General features: G+C 42.7%; 2 protein-coding genes across 4 annotated transcripts in view; one reads left to right on the top strand and one right to left on the bottom strand.

The window, feature by feature from the left end:
• The window catches only part of col4a1 (collagen, type IV, alpha 1), a 28,215-nt gene extending 23,932 nt beyond the window's left edge, over nucleotides 1-4,283 (bottom strand). The window contains exons 1-2 of the mRNA XM_053876505.1: nucleotides 4,189-4,283; nucleotides 3,157-4,110 (exon numbers count right to left, since the gene is read on the bottom strand). Of these exons, the coding sequence (XP_053732480.1) occupies nucleotides 3,157-3,216 (60 nt within the window). The 5' untranslated portion in view covers nucleotides 3,217-4,110; nucleotides 4,189-4,283. The remainder of the gene's footprint in view (nucleotides 1-3,156; nucleotides 4,111-4,188) is intronic.
• Nucleotides 3,477-20,955, top strand: part of col4a2 (collagen, type IV, alpha 2) — a 35,864-nt gene continuing 18,385 nt past the window's right edge. For 2 of the 3 annotated variants that reach the window (XM_053876504.1, XM_053876502.1), the window contains exons 1-4: nucleotides 3,477-3,637; nucleotides 3,776-3,866; nucleotides 3,934-3,985; nucleotides 16,358-16,438. In XM_053876504.1, coding sequence (XP_053732479.1) covers nucleotides 3,817-3,866; nucleotides 3,934-3,985; nucleotides 16,358-16,438 — 183 coding nt within the window. In that variant the 5' untranslated portion in view covers nucleotides 3,477-3,637; nucleotides 3,776-3,816. The remainder of the gene's footprint in view (nucleotides 3,638-3,775; nucleotides 3,867-3,933; nucleotides 3,986-16,357; nucleotides 16,439-20,955) is intronic. The other variant, XM_053876503.1, reaches the window with a different exon arrangement.

Here is a 20,955-nt window from a genome sequence, read left to right as displayed (position 1 = left end):
GCCCATGAACCCCAGTCAAAATACAGGAACATGACCGCAACTCTTCCAAATGTAGGCATTTTTACAACAGCGAGGACAGGGGGGTCAGGCAGGTCGCGCCTCCCTTGTGATCGCCGCTCGGTTGGTGGCAGCAGCTGCTGCGTCCGTTGGGGGGTGATAGTCTACAGGATCATGTCCACAATCGCCTTCATTGGTGGGGAGGTCTAACAATTTCACAAGTCCTCGCTCCCAACACACACATTCCTCGGGATTAAGCGTTGTCAGCATCACCTTCTCTCTTGATTTGTGACCTCTAACCTGGAAAACCATGGCCAAGTTGGTAGTAGGGGCCACATCAGTGGGGAGTGGTCTTTTGCCGAGTTCCAATTCTTGCATCCCACACAAAAACTCCCACACCAGGAATCTACTAATCTTCCCATCCTCCTCTCTCCCCTCCAGGAATTAGTAGTGACTCATCCTGACCACTTTGAACGACCACCAAGGGAGAAATACTTTTCCCAGCAGACAGTAAAGCTATTCATCGAGAATTGTAAAGCTGTATGAAATGCTTTGTGATTTATGGTAAAGATCGCCATAAAAACAAAGTTCTCGGAAAGCACCTCTACACATCCTGACCTTATTTCATTTCTTCAAGTCTTTATCTTATCTATGTATTGTTTCTGATCAGTCATATATATATGAATCTTTTGTTTGTTGCCATGGCGAGTTACCAAAGAATGTTCACTGAAATCCAGAGCTAGCTGAGATCAGATTCCGGGGGCAGCAGCTGATGTCAAAAGGCCAATCTCCTCCATCTTTTCATCCAGGTCAACTGGGAGAAATAATCCTCCCCGTGTGTCCTGGATCTGCCCTGGGGCATCCTCCCTGCGGAAGCATCTAGTAAACAAGATGCACCTGTCACCTTGTCTTATTGAGCTTCTCACTCGACAATCTATGATGGAGAGTCTGGAGTCTGATGGAGAGAACTCATTCCAACCATTTGCATCCACATTATGGATCTTTTGGTCACTGCTGGAGGCTCACAAACAAGAGTAGGGACTAAGATCAACAGTACATGCAGAATATCTTTGACTCAACCCTAGAGTCATTAAGATGAAGGCACTGCAGTGTCTTCACTCGTGACCCAGATCTGACTGAGATCCTCCACTGGAACAGATCTCCAATCTCGGATCCTTTGGACCAGATTGATGGACGGTTCATTTTGACACGAAAGAAGCTCTTGTGTACTGACATAGGTGGAGAAACCTCATGAGCATTTAGAAGAAACCTTCACCAAAAGCTTTTCATGTGAACATTCCTAGCCAAAGCAACAAACGAAGGGATGGAGTGGAAGAAACGTTGATTCAATTTGGTTCAATAAACACAGAAGTCATTCGTCCCTGCAACTTAACTGGAGGCGACCTCAAACTGAACGTTTAACTCACTGGTTGTCAGAGGACATTCCGACTTCTGTCTTCCACTATTTATCCACAAACAAGAGCGATCTGCTCAGAGCTCAGAGAAGATGTTACTGTTACTTCTCAGTGACACATTCAACAAGCATCCCTAAATAAAAGGGCAAAAGGGCACAAAAGTGGCAACCTTCATGAGTCAAAGTCGGCCTGACCGATGCACCAGGTATTAATTTAGCTCATTTGCGTCCTGGGTCAGCCACCGCTGACGACTGATGAAGCCACCCAAATAGGAGAGAGTGATACTGAAAGTCTTCTGTTTGTGCAGACAAAGAAGGATTCTGACTGGAAGGCGCTGTGACGTTCAAACACTGGTTTCTTTCACCACATCCACTTCTTTATCATTCTATTATCATTATCTGTGGGGAGCTTATCATTCAAAGTCCTCCTACAAAAAGAAAGGCCGAATTAATTCCCGGTTGCTGACTGCTGAGTCTAATATTCACCTCCTCTCTACAAGGTTTAGACTGTCCAGATGTTCTGTATCTGTGCTTCTAAATCCAGACTGGTGGTGGATAATGATCCTTTTTAAAATCACATCTCCCTGCAGGCTGTTTTACAAAACTAAAAATACACAACTTGAAAGTATCCAGACTGCTTCCTGATCCTGAACTGTACTTTCAATATCCACTGAACAGCGTCTTCAACTCTTGCCTTTCGCATGTGAGCTGCCTGACCTACCCAGCACATCCATTTCTCCTGTTTCTTCTGAAGCTTAAGGAAAGACTTTGGGGAGTTTCAGTTTATTAAAAGTCACACAAAACCACATGGCGCTAATGATATGTGGTGCGACTTCTTTACACAGGTGTTATCCCGAGACACTAGCAAGTGTTCTTGCTAGTGAGTGTGTTTTGCTATGTTCACACATAGCAAAACATAAAACCGTGGAGGATTTGCTAGTTCACACACAGCTGCTTGTGCCCTTGAATAGTGGGACAAATGGTCTTGACCTTTCACAGCTTGGGTGTGTTGAGGGCATCACACTTACTTTGTCAATACAGGATGAAATTAAAAATGAAAACCATTCCATAGAGTATTATTTAAAACGAATATAGGGGTGATATTTGACATGGGAGTTGCAGAAAAAGTGAGCAGCAGGGTTAATAGGAAAGGATTGAGAGAGTTGTTTGGACTCTTGACTCTGGAGTCAGAGTTAAAGGAGTCAGAGAAGAAAGTTTTTGAAGATGGTTTGTGGGGATGAGAGACCATAGGAGATGTAGATTCCAGGAAAAATGGAGATGAGCAAGACAACCATTGAGGTACTTTGGTGAGATGAGTGAGGAGGATAGGGAGGACTCAATGTGGCACCCACTGAATGGAACTGCAGATATAAGGTAATGCTATGTGTGTTTTGACTCTTGTAACGTAAAACATATTCATTTGTTGAAGCCTATGTTTCCAAAAAAAAGAGCTCCACCCTCCCATCCTCTCCTGCAGCAGCAGCAGAGGGCTGAGCACAGATTCAAGCGTGGGAGTTAAGAGCAACTGGATATAAGTTAAAACTTAAATATAAATGTTCAATGACAACTTAATATCAAAGGCACACTGAAGACTTTCAGTGAATAGACTCAAAGAGAGCAATCTAAAGTGTCAAACAGAAACAAAAGTGATGTTTCTAAAGTCCATCCAAAGTTGGTCTGAAACAGGAGATTTATTTAATATTTATGCATTGAATATCATATGTATATGTTAAGGATGTTCTTACCTCGGCTCGGGTGAGGTGCACAGTGGACAGAACCACCAGCAGAACCGCAGCTGACAGCATCGCTGCGGCGCGTCTTCTCCTCCGCGCGCAACGGTGCAGCGTTCCTCCACTACCTAAGAGCACCAGGTGACCGCTCTCTTGTCCCAAAACTCTTGCTTCAGTGACGGAGCCTCGACGGCAAGCTCGGCTCTATCTTTGTCCGAGTCGATGTGAAGTTCTGATCAATGCAACTTGGTTTGGTTTGAGCGCCACCACACCCCCATCCTCATACAAAAAAACCGACCACCCTCATCCATGCAGCCTCGGACACATCCCTGCTTAATCTAACATTTTGACTTTTTCCTCTGTAAGGAGAGGGACTACTCGAGAAAGTTAGGTGACTTTCTACGAGTTAATAAAAGAATTTGGGTGACTGCGAGCAACTTCATTCGTCAGCGGACCGTTACTCATCCGCGACTTTGCGCACAGCAGTCCGGCTACGGTAAGTACCACACTTCGCTTAACCTTATTAATATGATCAAAAATGAATATTCACTGCTGTCTTGAGACATTTGCGCGATGTTATCAATATCACTGATACGTGGCCGAATGACTAAAGTTTTGACATGATGTGCTGCAGGTGGATAGTCATGCTATAGACTGATAGAAGCTCAGGTTCGCATGACAGAAACCATGCAAGGAAAACTGAGCAGAGGAGCCCAAACACTGAGGTGACATATTATCTCACTTCTTTCCAACTTGACAAGAGTCTGTAACTCTGGTGTTTGAACCCTGCAGGCTGCTGCTCTGGTGCCTTGTCTTTGCCACCCTCGCGTCCCAAGTCTCAGCAGTAAGTTTCATTTCTTGAATTATTCGAGGGTGAATTGCTGGTACAGAAGTTCTGGACGCTCCTACAGTAACAGTTTATCCCACACACCGTCTCCATGGGAGGGTCTTTTCGGGGGCGGCGTGATGCTGTTTCACATGAAGAGAAGACTTCCGCTATTTTTAAGTCTCTGATAACAGTTTAGAATTTTGTGTTTGGTATCTCACCTTAACTTGGTTACGTTTCTAAGCACCCAGGCTCCTTGAATAATAGTATTTATGAGCTATATTGCACACATTAGTCGCAAGGCTGTCATGTTAGCATCGCAGCTGTTAGCATCAGTTGTCGCGCTGCATACGTCACAGCGTGCACATCTTTATCAGTATCAGCAATACACTGATGAAACGTGTCTGATACGCCTGAAACAAACTATGTGGTGTTTTAATTGCTCGTTTCCCTGAGACTTGAGAATCCAAATTATCACGTTACCTTACCAAAATATTTACACTAGCTCAAAATGATGGACTGTTTCTGTCATTGTGTGGTGTAGATGTAAACTCAGAATGGCTTTGAAAACATACAGATCTTAAACAGAGAGTAGACTAATGTAACATAACCACAGTGGGGGTGTGTGGAATCACATCCTGGTGCGCCACCACATGCACATAAACACACATACAAACGTTTTTGTATTTCTATTTTTTCTTTTTTTTATTTGAATGAAATAATCCCAATTTTCTAGTGAAAAATGTCTGCAGCAGTTGAGTTGCACTTTTGAAAGTCAAAGGTGAAAAGTTCTTCTTCCCAATTCATAGATTTTGACTAAAGTTTTGTTCGTTAGGCTGCAAAAACGGTCAAATACTGAGTTTCTCTAGAATGTAAAATCCTTTCATAAGGGCAGAAGTTTGAGAGCCCACTTACTGACTGTTCTACCCAGGTTTTAGTGACCAATTTGCCTGTTGGCATAGAATGGACAAAGCTCATTGATGCATATGGAGATATTGAGTGGACATGAAGGAATAAAAAATGACGTTGCATCTCATTTTTTTTGATAATAAACTCTGCACTGTTTTTAGTTGAAAAGGAGACTCGCTGTTGACTTCTGGGTAGAGCTGACCATTTTGTGTCATGATATGCAACGATGAAAATCCTTTTACACCTTGATTTTGGAGCCACAAAGAACAATTTTGTGTCTGTATGTTGTTCACGTGTCTTGGTTTGAAACATTAGCTTAATTAATTAGCTTAAACAAAACATGTCTTCCCCCTCTGTGTATTTAAATAAAAGCATGTGGCACACGTCGTTCCTGTCCAGTATGGCATGCCTGGCGTTTGGTTTTATATTCAATATACAAATCAAATGGAAGGTTATCCTGGCAGTGATGATGAATAGGCCTCATTGTTGCTTTATCATATTGAGTCAGGGCTCAATTCAAAGCTTGTGACACACCTCAGGCCCTCAGTTTATTTAGGAGCACAAAGATGATATTCAAAATAGAGGTCTGTTTTGGTTTGAGATCCAACTCTTCTTCGCTGAAAGCAAGGTCTAAGCCTTGGTCAAATGCTCAAATAGACTAAGAAGGACAAAAATATTAAGAAATAATGCCTGTGTTTTGTTAAAGGAATATATCTTCAGTAGGTTAATGACAGGACAATGAATAATTGCTACCAATTTCACTTTGTCAAGAGAAAGAAAGTGTAGTTAATGGGACACTGTGCCTTGGTTATACATCACAGAACCAACGAGAAGAAACATGAAACTTAAGTGTGAAAAATCATGAAGAAAACATTAGTTTCTCTTTAGAGAACATTCAGATCCCCTCTGTGTTTTGTAAAATGCGTCTCTGGTTTGTATCAAATCCAAACATGACTCATGAGAAAAAAAAACCCGGCTAACGTCAGACAACTGTTTCCCACCATCTGACTGGATGCAATGTTTCTCCTTAAGTGAATAATATCCTCAACATTTGTGTAGTATTTACTACTGGCTACTGGCTGATAGTGAAAGTGATATGAGTCATTCGGGTTTGGCTCACTCCGGAGCTGGGGGGAGGTGGGGAACCTCAAAAATCTTGTCACCTCATTGTGCCAGAGATTTTGGTTTTAACACAGCTGCTCTCCCAAGTAGCACATAAATTCACACATAATGATGATAAATGCTTCTTATTCTTGTTGTCGTAGACCACCAGCCAGTCTTTAGACGGAAGTGAACTACTGTTTTAGTCGGGCCAGTAGGTTTGTGGTTCAAGGCCAGGTTCACTGCCCCCTCCTTGCAGTAAATTTAATGCACCAGGAATGAGAGGAATATGTATATTGCTGTCTGGATTCTAACCATGTGTAACAGCATCCTTCATAATGACTACTTCAAAGCCACAATGGTCACCAGCTGTCTAAGGTAAAGACATTTCCTCCGCAGTAAGCTTGGTTTCCTGACTATGTGGTGCAAGATTATTAGGCCAAAGGGATTTTGCGCTAAGATCAGAGAGAATCCTGTTTGTTTGGAATTTCCTGACTTTTCTGAGACAAGTTTGGAATACTGAACCGAAGATGCGTCCTCTTAAAGGTGGATGCGACCCCCCTCCACACGGCCTGTCGCTATCACACAGCCCTGGCACACATGCATTGTTTATCAGTGTCTGTTGGAGGAAGGAAGGCTCTTGCTGCAGTGACAGGATGTTTCATTTCAGGCTCATTCGGTTTTGTTTGAGAATATATTTCAAGATGTGCATGAACATGATGGAATGAGGGGGTGGTCCTGGCTCTGGATATTGTGGGAATATGGTGTGTGACCAAAGAAGAGAATGTTTTTGTCTGGAAAATCCTCTAGTACCTGGAAGTTGTGCAGCTGCTTTATCAATTATCTTTTGGGGGCTGTGTGTATGATGGATGTTGTTTACACACGAGCCTATGCAACCATGAAGGGGACCTAAATCAAGGTACATGTTTCCATGTAGGTCACTGTCTAAACATGCGAAAGTCACCTCAGAATAAGTCAGTACTGTTGGTGTGCTTCACTGAAGGTGAGAGTTGAGTCAAAAATTAAAATCATTTAACCATAATATTTCGACTTAAAATGTCAACGCTGTAACATGAAACTAAACTGAGGGCAACATCAGTCTTTGCATTAAATCTTGGATCATTTGCTGCTTTGCTCTGAGGCCAAACCTATTTTCATCTAAAAATCAGACATACAGTCAACATGAATATTTCTTTCTCACACAATATCGATTTAATGTAGATATTTAAAGTAATCTCTGAATTGCTAGCCAGATTGCCGATCATTCTGGGCTGACCACATGAATGACAAAGAAGGCTACAATCGGCCAGTGGACCTCGAGTTTGACACATGTAAATTTCAAGCCGGAAAAGCACTGTCAGAGCTTGACCCAACTGCTTGTTGTAGGAGGCAACAGACAAGCAAGAGCTCTGCTAACAGGATTAATGAACAACAAACACACACAACAAGAGAAACACGGGAACGGAACATAAATCAGAAACAGAAAGCAAACGATAAGTGAGAGAACAAAACACACGGTGGTTAACAACATGCGTTTGCTAACAAAACAGAAGCACAACACACAAGTTATACGACACGGGACACCACAGACAACAGACAACCACTGACACACACACACATATATGGACTGTACATTTAAAGTCATTAATTAAGTCATTAATTAACCTGTTGCACTGAGCTAGCTGAAAGTGTGTCATGCAAAACTGGCGCAAGCATCGTGAGGCTGACACGTGACCGACCTCTCGACTGGAATTGTTTTAGGGCCGAGGAAGGTGTGCGTCCGGGCGGAGGGGAAGATGTCTGCTTGTGATACGGTCTGGACATCGAATGCCAAAGTTCTGGCTGTGATATAAAGACTGCCGGAGCCTAACAATTGGGGGAAGAGCCCATTGTGCGTACAGCAGGAAGTCTTGGATGAGGAGTGTGGGGTTTCCCTGTCAATGATTTGTGCAGACATGACTGTTTATTGGAAGTAAGTTTCCATTGTGGCGTATCCCTCACCTCAGAGACAGATCCCTTTGACCTTATGGGGTTTATATGTCAACAGTCCTGGAGAATGATGTCTTGTACGTGCGTTTGTTGGGCTGAATGGAGAATGCCATTCATGTCAATGGACCAAGTAGAATTGAACCAGCTGTAGCTGTCGCAGTGTAAAAAATTCAAATAGCTCTGTACTCAGTTTCTGATCACTGGTTTAACTTTGGCCATCTTCTGTGCCCTTTGCAGAGAGTGCTTGGTTCAGCGCAGTTTTATGGAAAACATCCTGAGTGGAGCATTGTGTGAAAAGAAAATAGATCATCAGGAGAAGTTCTCTAAACAGGAAAAGGAAGAGGGGTGGAGTAAACTGTGTCAGAGTTTCTTTACAGCCCAAATGGACCCCACATAGTATGACTCCAGAGGGTCGACTGACCTGGTTTCACGTGTAAGCTTGACCCTACTGTACATGAAAACTCAGGCTTGTAGAGACATTAAAACTCAATAGTTTCAAACTATTTTATCTGAATAAAGCTCATTACTTCCCAGCCAAAATAGCGGTTGAAACACAGGCCTGCCGAGGTTTACCTTGTTTCACCTCCCCGGCGTTTTGCAACAAGCTGCTGGATCCTAATAATGTACAGCTTGAGAAAACTTTTATGGGATTTGGAAAAACGGAAGTAGCTTTTCTGGAAAATCCCTCTCCGCAGTATTCAACCTCCCCATGATTAATGGAGGGTCACACGAAGCCCATCATTCTATGATGAAGGAATTTCAAATCCCCAGTCCTCCCAGGCTTCATCCCTCACTGCCTTTTATAGCATGGAACTGCTCCCGGCCTCCGTCTTTCTTGTCTTCTGTCCTTTCACATTATCTCAGTGTGTCCTCCTCTGCTTCTTCTTCAACTCTCAGCTGTCACGTTTCAGCTCCATTTATCTGCACTTCCTCCCCAGCGTGTCTCTTCTCACCTTTAAGTCCTGAAACAAGGCCCTCTACTGCCTGGAAAGGTCACATCAACACGGGCAGTCAGATGCCTGCTTCGACAGCTTTCACTGTCTGTATTCTCCATAAACTTATAGATGAAGTTCCCAGCTCCCACATTTGACCTCATGCGTGCGTGCGTCTGTGAAGAGCTCCTCCTTCACACGTGAGGAATCCACTTCCACCCCAGCTGTTCTAATTGATTCAACTGACTTATTGTATGTCCTGGGAAAAATGTTGACAAACTGAAATGCACACTTTGTTACTACAAATCCGTGTCCAATCGCTCGGTCGACTGTCTGCCTCGGGTTTTATCTCCTCCCTGCAAGTTATGTGATGTATGTGAGGACATTCTCTGGATCTGAAAGTGGTTAAAGCTGTGTGAACAAGACTGTGCAGAGCTGTTGAAACAGCTGGGTGTTGATTTATTTATGTGGTGTCTGACATGTGGCGAGATGGCGGTTTGTTAGAGATCTTTACAGTGAAAAACTACTCATCAAATGTACCCTACCATTAACAGTCGAATTCAATTTTGACAAGTTTTAAAAGCTGAACGCCATGACTCAAGAATCATCTTGGCCCGTGGCTAAAGAGGAAGTATCTTGTTCAACAAGGTCACCAGGGTGAAAGTGCCATCTTAACCAGTCGCTCACCTGTGCCATCTAGCAACACCAAAATGTTAATGTTTTAGCGCTACAGTCGCAAGAGGAAGTAGCACGAGTAGCAGCCTCTAGATGCTGAAGTAGCGACTCAAGGCAAACTATTGACAACTATTATCTTGACAACTGCCAATACATGATGCCATAGGAGCGTGAGAAGGTTTGGCTTTTACTGTATCATCACCATCATTTCCTGAACAGTCCTCTGAAGTACATTCATAACTTTTTGAGTGCGAAAAGGCACAAGCGGCTCGGCATTTTCACTGCCACTGAACCTACAGGAAACCTCAAAGGTCAAAGAGGAGACGCTGGAAAACAGCGTGGAAGTGAGCTGGATTATAGCAAGCCTGATTTTTCATTCTGGTCTTTACCTGATAAAAGCTTCGGTACGAAAAACGCCACTTTGTTTAAGGACATTTTATGAGAGTTCATCCTTAAAAAGGGATTTTTCTGAAGGCGTGGCAGCTCTCAATTGAGCTGTGGACGGTGCGCCACGCTCGTGTACATGTTGGAAAAGTCCTGAAGATCTTTAGCAGAGGTAGCTACTGGAACTTCGGCCTAGAATTTGGATACAGAATGCATGATGTGGAACAATAGGGGTAAATCAGTGGACGTGTTTTGCATGCTGGTAATGATGGTACACTCAAGTGGGAGTGTGTTCCAGTGCTACTGGTGGAGCGACGAAAAGATCTTAATCAAATACCACTCAGGACATATGGAGAGGAGGACCTGAGAGTGGGTTTCAGGAAGCTCAGTGAGGCGTGAAGGAGCGCTTTGAAGGTGAGGAGTACGAGTTTAAAATGAATGTGCAGAGGGGAAAAAAATGAGTTTTAAGCCATTTCATGATGGAAACCTGTTGGTGACTGAATTGATATCATGATTTGAAGACGTCCCAAAAGCTCTTGATCACTGAGACGAGTGCCAAAGCCCCGTAACACTGAATCACAGCTCACTTTTAGTGACGATCATAATGTTAAGAACACACGCTTTCCATATTCCACACCTTTCTCTTTTGTGGCTTTTAAAATGGATTTTTATTCCCTTTCTAATGTCTTGTGCGTTTATGTGGTCACCAGATATGAGGTCTCCATCTTCCAATCCAATAATCACGTGGACGTGTAGATCATAACCAAGTCTGACACATTCTTCAAAAAGAAAACGTCTCTAATCCCACCTTCATTTAAATCACTCAGCAGCAGGAAACGCTGATTGAAAGCGTGGCCCTTTGGGAAGTGGAGCAGATTCTGGTTGTGACCTGAAGGAGGGAAGGTCCAGCTGTGTCAGGCCCGGGGCAGAAATGAGAGCTTGTGTTTATACTGGAGCTTTGCCAGACGAGTGCGTTGGGAATTTCTGGCTTTGCCCCGAGTCTCTCGGGTCATGTTCCTCACAACGTGACATGGTCCGATTGTCTCTGCGTTCCATTTCAATACTCCTTGAACCTTATTGAGGAATTCGCTGTATCTTATTTGTGTGTCCCGAGGTCATGTCATCACGAACGGTGTGGGACAAAATGAGTTCAGAGACTGGTCTACTGAACCTGAGGCTGCAGACTTCTCCATCCTGAGAAAGACCCACGTCTTCTCAGAGATACATATTCAGTCCCAAAGACAATCTAGAAACTGATTTGAGAGTTGTCCTGAGGGGGTGCCGAAGATAGATGTCTTCTCTCACCGATGACTTGTCTCTTCTTTTACCCACATCCTTGAAAAACATGTGCGCCTTGTTTTGGTCATTACACAAAGCTTGATGTGAGAGATTCAGTCAGTTCTGGATCAAATCCCACAGCCAGTCCTTTGTCATCATTCACTCTTCGCCTTTTCAAAACAAGAGCTCGGACAGAGTCTGATCTGTACACAAGTGTAACTGTTAACTGCCAGTAGTAGTGTGACAGGACGCGTTGATCTCAGGGAGAAATGGCACTCGTGAGCTGCTCAGTTTATCAGCAGCAAGAATCAGTCGGGTCCATTTTACCAGCGCGTGAACTTTCCTTATCACCAAACTAGTGTCCGTCGGGATATCCAGCGCCTATCACGACATGCCTCGGTGAAAAGCAGCCAATCCAACACAAACATCTTTCATGTTTTGACTTTGACTTTCATGTGTTTGCGTTCTTTTTTAAATTTTTGCTTCGTTTGTTTGCATCTGCTCGTAGTCTGATTATTTTAATCTCTGCGATGTTCCATTCATGCTGGAAGGAAAAGCTTTGTTGACAATATAAACACCTCTTTTTGACATGCTGCCCTACTTTTGCAGCCAACGTCTGAGTTTGCTGCGTCACAACTCTATTCTCAGATAAGTGATGCACTGTAAAAGTAGCAGTCTGGTGTTCACCTTTAATGGCCTGAAGCAAGTGAAAGAAAGCTCTCAAGAAAATAAAGAGTGGACAAAACCTGTAATTCCATGTTGCGATTCAAGGTCAGATTAAACCTGAATTATTTTCTGGGATTCAGACCTCACTGTTCGATGTGCAAGCTGAGGACAACTTTAGAAAAATGTAGCTATGTATGTGATTGTAGCTGTATGTAGTTTATATTTACCTCCAGCATGGAGGTTAGGCGATGTTGTGGTTTTGTGTGTGTATTAAATAGAAGAAGAGTAATAACATTTGGTGGAATTCTCAATATTGATAGAAATAAGCATCTTGGTGGAGGTCTGTGCTCGCTGAGTGCTTTAAATAATAGCACTAGATTTGGAAACCTGTTGGTTTACAGATAACCTGACGTGTTACAGTTCATGTGAGTCAAGTTTACTTAACTCACTTACTTGTTACACTTGTATTTTAAGTGTAGAATACCCAAGTTAACTTCATTAGTTTGATTTGAAGCTATGAGTTTCCAGATACTTTAAAGCTGTCCAACTTTAACATCATGCTAATGCTGCCCTGTAAAGCCAATGAAATCGAATGACTTCACAAGATATAAGTTTCAACACTTATTTAAATGTTCTTATTCCAATTATCTCCGTTCAAGACACCATGTTCTGTTCGTGATACTCTTCCTGGCAGCTTCAGATGGATCTCTGTTGGTAGCTTTGGACAGTTGATGCTCACCAGTAGACGCCAGGACAACTTGCAGATGTCCAGCCCGAGCAGGATGCTCCTGTAAGATTGTGTCTTTCACATAATGAGGATCCTCATGACATCAGTGATAGTGAACAGGTGGTCAACGTTAGACTTGACCATCATTAACGTAAAAAGGATCAGCTGCTGGGAGGACAAACTGTCTGACATTTAACAAATGCTTGATCAAGGTGAACAGGGACATTTTATTGAGAATCTAGCCTTAACAGGAAAATCCCTGGAAGAAATGCTGTTATCTGTCTTATTTCCTTCCAGGGGAGGCACGCCACCACATCTGCATGTGAAACTGAGATAGGTCATTCATTTGAAACATTTACAGCTGGGTTCTTGGGAGAGGAGTCTCAAGTGAAAGGTCACAGGTTGTGAACTTCATTAAGGATGAGAAACAGACCCTCACAAATTACACCCACGGGTAAACATCCAACAGCTTCTTTATAGCCAGATTCAGTTTCCATTGACTTTGCAACATGAAGCTCGACCACTACCACAATAACAACGTGTTTTACAACCCTGTGATGAGTCGGAGAAAGGCTCAGATAAGGTTTGTCACCACCAGATCCTACAGTGACCTCAAGTTGTCTTTACCTTTCACTCAATGGTTTAAGTATGGAGGGTCATAAAGTTGCTGAAAGCCTAAATAAGATGAAGAACAGAGTCATGTCTGACACAGGACTCGTCGACTTGCAGCAGTTACCAGATGATCATCATCCTCAACTCATTTTCTGTGACTTTTTTCTTAAGTACTTCAGTGCTCTACAGGTCAAACTTGAAGAGTTCAGCTGTGTCGACTCAGGTTTTGTCATCAGCTCTGAATTGTTTCTGTTTTTTTTAAGTGTAGAGGCCTGAATTTTCTATGGAAGCTTCAAGTGAGGTTCGCAATGTATCATGGCTGATTCTGCTGCTGCTTTCAGCAGAGTGACGACTGGGAGATGCCAGCACACACCTCACTATTTGGTTGTTATTGGACGGAAAAACCTCAAGTTTCAAGTCAGTGTGGTTCTGACAAGAGGGTCCATGAGGGATATTAACGTGTGCTGGTCTAGAAGCAGCTGAAAAGATGAACAAAAGAATGCATGCAGCTTCTTTCACAAACAAGCAAGAAAAATCCTGAGCGTGAGAAAGAGAACTGTTGACCCAACTCAGCTGCTTGGATTTAATTTACTGGACACATTGTTGAAGTTGTCTTCACACTTGAAGAGTTAGGGACCACTGTCTCTGTAACAACTGGGGAGGAGTAAAACTGTGTTCTTTATGAAGAGCGACGTTAATCTGAGCAGCAGGCGCCATCATTTCCCTCGACATCTCCAAGATAGAGTGGAGGTATAATCTGTCAATCTGAACCTGGCCCCTCCTCTTTGAGCTGGATCTCCACATTACTTCCTTTCCAAGAAGCCCAAATCTCCTAACCCGATGTGTGAGAAGACACAACCAATTTCTAAGTGGTATCTTGAAAACAATTTGTTTTTTTGATGTCAAACATTCTATCAGAAGGAAACCTGGTTAACAAATTATTTGAGAAGCCTTAAGTTTTCTGCCTTTAATCCAAACTGTGACAAATGTTTTACTACTTGTAAAAGTACCATGGCCAACAACATATTTAGGGAACTTAGTTATGATTTAGTTATCGGCATGACTCATCTGGTCGTCACCTGACTCACTTTGTAGCTTCAGCCTCACACATGAAATGTTGAGTCTGGTTTTGAGTGAAGTACTGAGATGTTGAGACTAAGAGTCACAATCCTTGACTGTTTTATTGAGGTTGCAGATGAGAAACCCACAACGCTGCTTTTCTGCTGTGACGTTAGTTAGTTAGCTTTAAAGTTGTTTTTACCAGTGACTGAGTGAAACATCAACAATTCAGTGAAGTTCTTTAACTCTGCTGGACAAAAGTTGGGGACTTCCCAGATATCAAAGCCTTTAGTTTTCACGGCGTTTGGGTGACTTTTTATTGACATATGGCTGAGTTAAAAATAGCTCTATTTTAACTTCTGATTTGGGGGTTCAGATTATTTATCCCTTCGTTGTATATGAAGAAAGTGGGAATCAATATATCTGGCAGGTGAAAATAGAGAAATAATTGAATAGATCAACAGTAGATCAACGATCAACCTAAACTGTCCAAGACACCCTGAAGGTATTTGATGGTGATCAGGAGCCTTTTTTGTGGTTGTGGTTCTCAACACTGGTGTAGATGGAATACTTAGCCTGATACACCTAGAGGATGGAATGCATGAGAACATCCTCTTAGTTTGTAGCTATACATCAATTTAAGGTAAAGATCCTGTTCAACATGCTTCACATCTTATGAAATATGTTTTTTTCCTAGGGAGGGAGCCGGAAGAATAAGATATATACCAAGTTATTTTGGCATTTGGGTGAAGGAAACAGGATACTGTACAACAGAACCATTGTCCTTTGCTGATGCTGCTACTGCTATTTCGAGCTTGTAAAATCGCCAAGTGCAATTGCCGGTGAATTTGTCCATGCAATTGCCTCCGTGAGAGTCAGTCCTTTGAATGTTTAGGAGATGACGTAGACCATTGTCTGAGTTTGACATTCACCTTTGTGTGCAGAAAGTTTGGAATCTTTATATGTCTCTTTGATCTGAGGCTGAAACCTAAAAGTCAGCAACGATTTAGTCACGGTTTGTCAATGCTGCCTGGTCATAATTAAAATCACTGCAGCAACTAATGGTAGAGTTTGAAAGAGACCTCCTCAGATCATGGATTGTTCACAAAGAAATGCTGGCTTGTAGATTCCTTTGGAGAGGAAGAGGGTCTTTGTGTTGAGAAGATAGGGAACCATTAAAAGTAAAAGAAGGCCTTTGTGTGTGAGAGGAGGGTCTCAATGTGGCCTTTGTGGACTGATGAGATCTGCGACCGAACATTCTGATTCCAGTTCTGCCACTTAGTCGCGACTGTGGGCATAAATCTGTTCGTTTTTTTTTATTCTCCTCCCAGTGAGTGAGGCGTCAGTATGGCTTTGTAGGTGGAAGAAATAGCCACTTTGCATCTCAGTTCTAAGCATCTATTTGTGTTTTGTGGTTTCATGTTTCACATGTCTGATTCAAAAGATTTGGTTATGATGAAGCACCCAAGGGTACAAGGTTCATCGCGGAACACATGAACTCAAACTCATTCTTAGGCCCATGAATGTCGCTTGTAAGTTAAAAGTGACACGACCCCTGACCTCTTTGTGTGTCACTGCTTTCTATGGTGAGGTCATGTCCACAGACGTGTGGCTTCATACACAGACCGCTCTGTCATGCTGCGTCTCCTCGGTATGCAGACATTCCGAGAGACTTCATATGAATTATTTACTGGTTCTGGATGCAATCCATTGGAATGTAGTGTCTTTGCTACTACCAAAACACTCACGTTTGAAGACAATGAGCTTGATCTGAAACGTCAACCGGCCCATCAAATCATTTTATGCAGCCAATAACTTATTATTTATATAAAGCAAATTAAGTTTTGCTGTTTCATTTAAGTCTCATTTGATCTAAATATTAAACATTTTTTGATCATGCCAAAGGTTTGGCCCCTTGCGTCATCGAGTTCCCCTGTTCTAAAAGCTGTCATTCACTAACTACTGTGTCAGTTAGCAGCACGCTCGCCTGTTTCCTGTTGGTGAGTGAGGCGTACATCACTAGGTCTTTGTATTCATCTTCTATTCTCTTCCCAACAGGGTGGCAAGAAGCACAGCGGCCCATGTGGAGGACGAGACTGCAGCGGAGGCTGTAAATGTTTCCCTGAGAAGGGAGCCAGGGTAAGTCCATGCCTGGCACCACTCTCTGGTTCTTTTCCTTCTTTAGTTGTGTCCAAGTCGTCTCTCCTCTTCAATCGTGGATGACCAAATAAGGTCATCAGATTGTGATTTGGAACTCTCCTTCAAGTTTAATTTCTATAACTTGGTCCAACGGGTTCGAGACTCCAGTGTAATTTGGAAGTTTACATTCTCTTATCACAAGCAATTTTCTGAATATCCTGCTGATCCCAGAGGGATATTAATAGCTTCTGACGGAACACTTTGCTCTACTTTCAATTATCAGTTCGCATCTCCTATTAAAAGAAAAATATTAAATACCATGCAATAGCTTCATCTTTGGTTCCCACGCAGACACCTGACTACGATATATGTCTAAAAACTGCATCTTTTATCGACTCTGCTCACCACAGCTCTTATCATAACCAAAACTGCTCAACATGAAATGATTAAAGTGACATTGGAAAGTGGCCACAGACAAGACTTGGACTTTTGACATGGTTCCCCTCTTGGCTTTTAAAGTGTTTCCATTCACACCAGTGAAGAGGGTCATATGAGGAGTGAGGCCAGCATGAACCCTCACAGCACAGGAACAGGAGACAGAAACAAGAGTGAGCCACCTAATGAGGGGTTTGAAATCAGACTCAGACTAAACATGTTGAGATAGAGGTCTTGTAGCTGGCTTGAGAGCAGGGCGAGATGTTTTCGGACCTCTGTATCTGTTGCACTTTTTAAAGAGCCTGGGGACTTGTTAAAACAAGGCCATTAACATGTTCACCAGAGTCGTCGCACATCTGTTCATCCAGCAGAGAAACACATTTCCTGGCCAATATTTGCAATAATCCAATGTTTTTTCTTGGATAACAGAGAAATAATAAAACATGTATTCATTCATATTCTCTTTTTTTCTCTTCTTTTCTCTTCTTTAAAACAAGTCATGTTTTAAAGAAGGAATCATATATTTTGTCATATCCCATATTTCTATCATATAACTTCCTTCTGATAACATTTTCTCTACATATTATCATGATGTCTTGATTCTACTCACACATCATGATGCCTACATCTTCACTGAAATCTATGTAATGAATGACTCTTTAATCTCTTCTATGTTAAACTCATGGCAGTCGTTCTTGATATGGGATTTTTTATAAAGGTCAGTCCAGTTTGGTGCCACAAAATAGAATCCTTGTCACTGAAGAGAAACTAATCTTACAGTCCACAGGACGGTTGTTGGTGCACAAAATCACAACTCACTTGTGCGTAATTTGTGTGTCATTTACATTTATTGACAATTTAGAATATTAATAAACCCACATGCGTTGACCTGGGAAAAAAGGTTCCCCCAACACCATCCATCCATCTTCACACGATGATCTGTGCCGGGTTGTGGAGGAAGCAGCTTCAAAATGAAGCACCATTCATCCTTCTGCCGGGAAACATCCACCGGCACCGACTGGGGGATCCCGAGATGCTCCCAGGCCAGTGAAGAGATACTGTATAATCCCTCCACCTGGAGCTGGGTCAACCCTTCAGTCTCCCCCCTGCTGGCCGTTCCTGAAACCCCTCAAAAGGGAGCCGTCCTGGGGGCATCTCCAAGATACCCAAACCACCTCAATTGACTCTTCTCAATGCGGAGAATCAGCGGCTGAACTTCGAGTCTCAAAACATCGAGATGCTAAAACTTCTTCACTTGAGGCAAGGAGTCAGTCCCAACCCGGAGAGAGAAATCCATCTTTTTACAATTGAGAACCATGCATTTAGAGATGCTGATCCTCTTCGACCAACACGTCGCATGCAATAAGATTATCATGTAATATGAATAATAACGGAATAGCCAGCCACCTTGCCTTCATTTTCTAATAGTGAAGTGTACACATAAACTCCAAGATCCAAGATGTAGCCTGTCTTCTAGCTTGTTTGTCCCAAACATCTTTGGTGCCTCAGTTCATTCCAACACCTACTGAATGCATCCTTCCAATGAGGCGAAGTGAAGTACTGGGAAAACAAGACGGCTTCGCACAGATGTGCTCATCTTTTTACTTTACATTCATCTGCCTTCCTTCCATATCTCTCCCCACGGAGAGACACAGTGGTGAGAGCTTCCTCGCAATAATCCCTCGCAGCTGCCTGCATTGGCCGGAGCGTTACGCAGCTGTGGTGGTTAGATGACGGTCAGTAACTGCCTGAACTGGGGCTGTAGACATATCAGCGGTTGCTGTGTCTATACGAGCAGACGTGAGAGTAAAATGTGAGCGACGTGATTCTGCAGTCAGAAAAAAGCAGCCATTGATTTAGACTTCATGCAAAAGAACTCAAAAGTAGATCATCCATAAGTGTTTTCCATGGAGCGGTGATGGAATCCCAGTACTGAGGGGCGCTATGGAGACGAGCGATGGACAGCAAGGGTGTGAGAACGCTGAAGAAAGAAAGTCTTGTTTCTCTCCAGGGAAATATGAAGTGGATTGTTTTCAGTCCTGGCATGCCGACTGTCAGCACAGTACCACCCACTCCCCTGGCAGGGAGAAGCCTTCAGTGGAATCAATCATTGCAAATTTGTGTTGGGGCTGTTCTAGTGGATCTAAGGAAACGTGACATGAAGTACAAGACTTCTGTGGTTGGTTTCACGAAGACCTTGGTGGTAGAATTAGATTCAGCTGGCTGTTTCGTCAGATATTCAGCACACGTGTTGGTTACAGTGTTTATTCGAGAGATAGTGGCGAACGTTCTCACCAGGACATCTACTCTTCTCAGACACTGGAAGAAGGATTAGGTGGAAACAGTTGTGCCCATCTGCTCTGGCTTAATCTCTAATCTCACATTTAGGAGTAGGATTAATTGAATATCAAAAGAAGTGTGTGATCTGGAGATGAAGATGGTGAAGAGGATGTCTGCCAGGAAATGACACATGTCTGAGGAAGTCCAGCACAATGACAGTCCACTGATCTTTTTTTTTTTTTCAATATTTTTCGGTCTGTGTTTTAGTGGGAACAAGATTGTCTGTGTGTTCTGTCATTTGTTCCGTCTCGGGGCTAAAAACGGAGGTCTCCTTGTTCCATGAAAACAAGCTCCGGCGTCTCAGAGGAGCTCCCAAGAGCCCACCACTTTATCTCCCTGATTCCTGTGCTGTCTGCTCAGCACTGTGTATCCATGATTGAAGAACCAAGTTGGACTGTGTTTCTTGATTCTTTACACCGAACAGCTTAAATGTATCCATAACCTTTACCACCAGCTGTCTGTGATTACACCTATCAAGTGTCTGGTCACAGAAAAAACACGATCGACACCGACAGCACGTCTCTTTCGATAAAAGGTCATAGGAAGCACTTAAAATTCCTCCATCAGAAGATAAGATTTGACGTATACAGGAGGAGAGCCTTCAAACCTGCAATCAGGAGTCTCCGTGTCCTTGAGACAGATCACGACCTTGGCAGTCTCTCTGGAGATCTTCCAACTGCTGGGCTGTGGAGGACACTTTATCACTAAAACTCTTGGACAGGAGGATGTACTTTCCTTATGATTACTGTGGGAGGAAAGTTGGCTGAGAGAAACTATCTTTATTTGTTTGATCTGACAAACCACAAACCTCTGAGTGGAATCAAACAGCCGTCCTGACTTTATGATAGATGATCCCAATCTAAGCAGCTTTCTTGGGCTCTGTGCTCACAAGACAGCATCCATTTACATTCTAGCTTCTATTGCTATTTCACAAACAATTTGCTGAAAATGTTACATTTCACAGTTGGTTTAGAGAGCGAACAGGTTAGCAGAGGGAAGGATAATGCTTGCCATTTTTGCCCTGTATTCTCCCCTCCTCCCCCCAAAAAAGGCCTGTACTCCATTGTCTCAGTGCAGTACAGGAACATGGTGGGTAGAAGTTCCTCTGCTAGCAAGTAGTCTTTGTTTCTTGTCGCAATCTTGGTTGACTACTTCCTGAAAATGACACTTTATCTAAAAAACAGAAGAACAAAAAAAGGAATCACTTCAACATTTCGCTCTAATATTTGCTCTCCTAAATGCATTCACTCTGATCATATATCAAATCTGTAAACCAAATTACAGACATCAGCGAGTCTGTCCATGTTCCTCTTGCTTCTCAGTAGAGTCGATACATTTGAGTTGTTCACGAATTGTTTACAACAAAAACTGAAGGTTCAATAAAAAACATCTTGATGGCCCTTACTCTTTCATGGTTAAGCTTCCTAAAAAATGTTTTATCTTGGTTTAAATGTATTCACTTTATCTTGCTCAAAGTTTTAACATATGCACGTTCGATGAGGGAACCTTCACCTATTACATATAAACCAACATCTCATTCATATGTGTATTAGCGAGGCTACAAATCATTATTGCTATAACATTATGACTAACAGTAAATAACCATGTCATTTGACTGATCATTAATATGTGTTCCCAAAGCAAAAGTGCGGCCTGTATGTGTCCGTTTAACAGACAGTGTGGGAACCCTTCTTGTCCTCCAATGTCATCATTTTTAGAGGCCTTACACCTGAGCTCCTCAT

Source organism: Synchiropus splendidus, chromosome 10 (assembly GCF_027744825.2).
Source record: "Synchiropus splendidus isolate RoL2022-P1 chromosome 10, RoL_Sspl_1.0, whole genome shotgun sequence".
Taxonomy (NCBI): Eukaryota; Metazoa; Chordata; class Actinopteri; order Syngnathiformes; family Callionymidae; genus Synchiropus; species Synchiropus splendidus.
The sequence above is the reverse complement of the archived record's forward strand: the minus strand, read 5'-3'. Positions and strand labels throughout refer to the sequence as shown.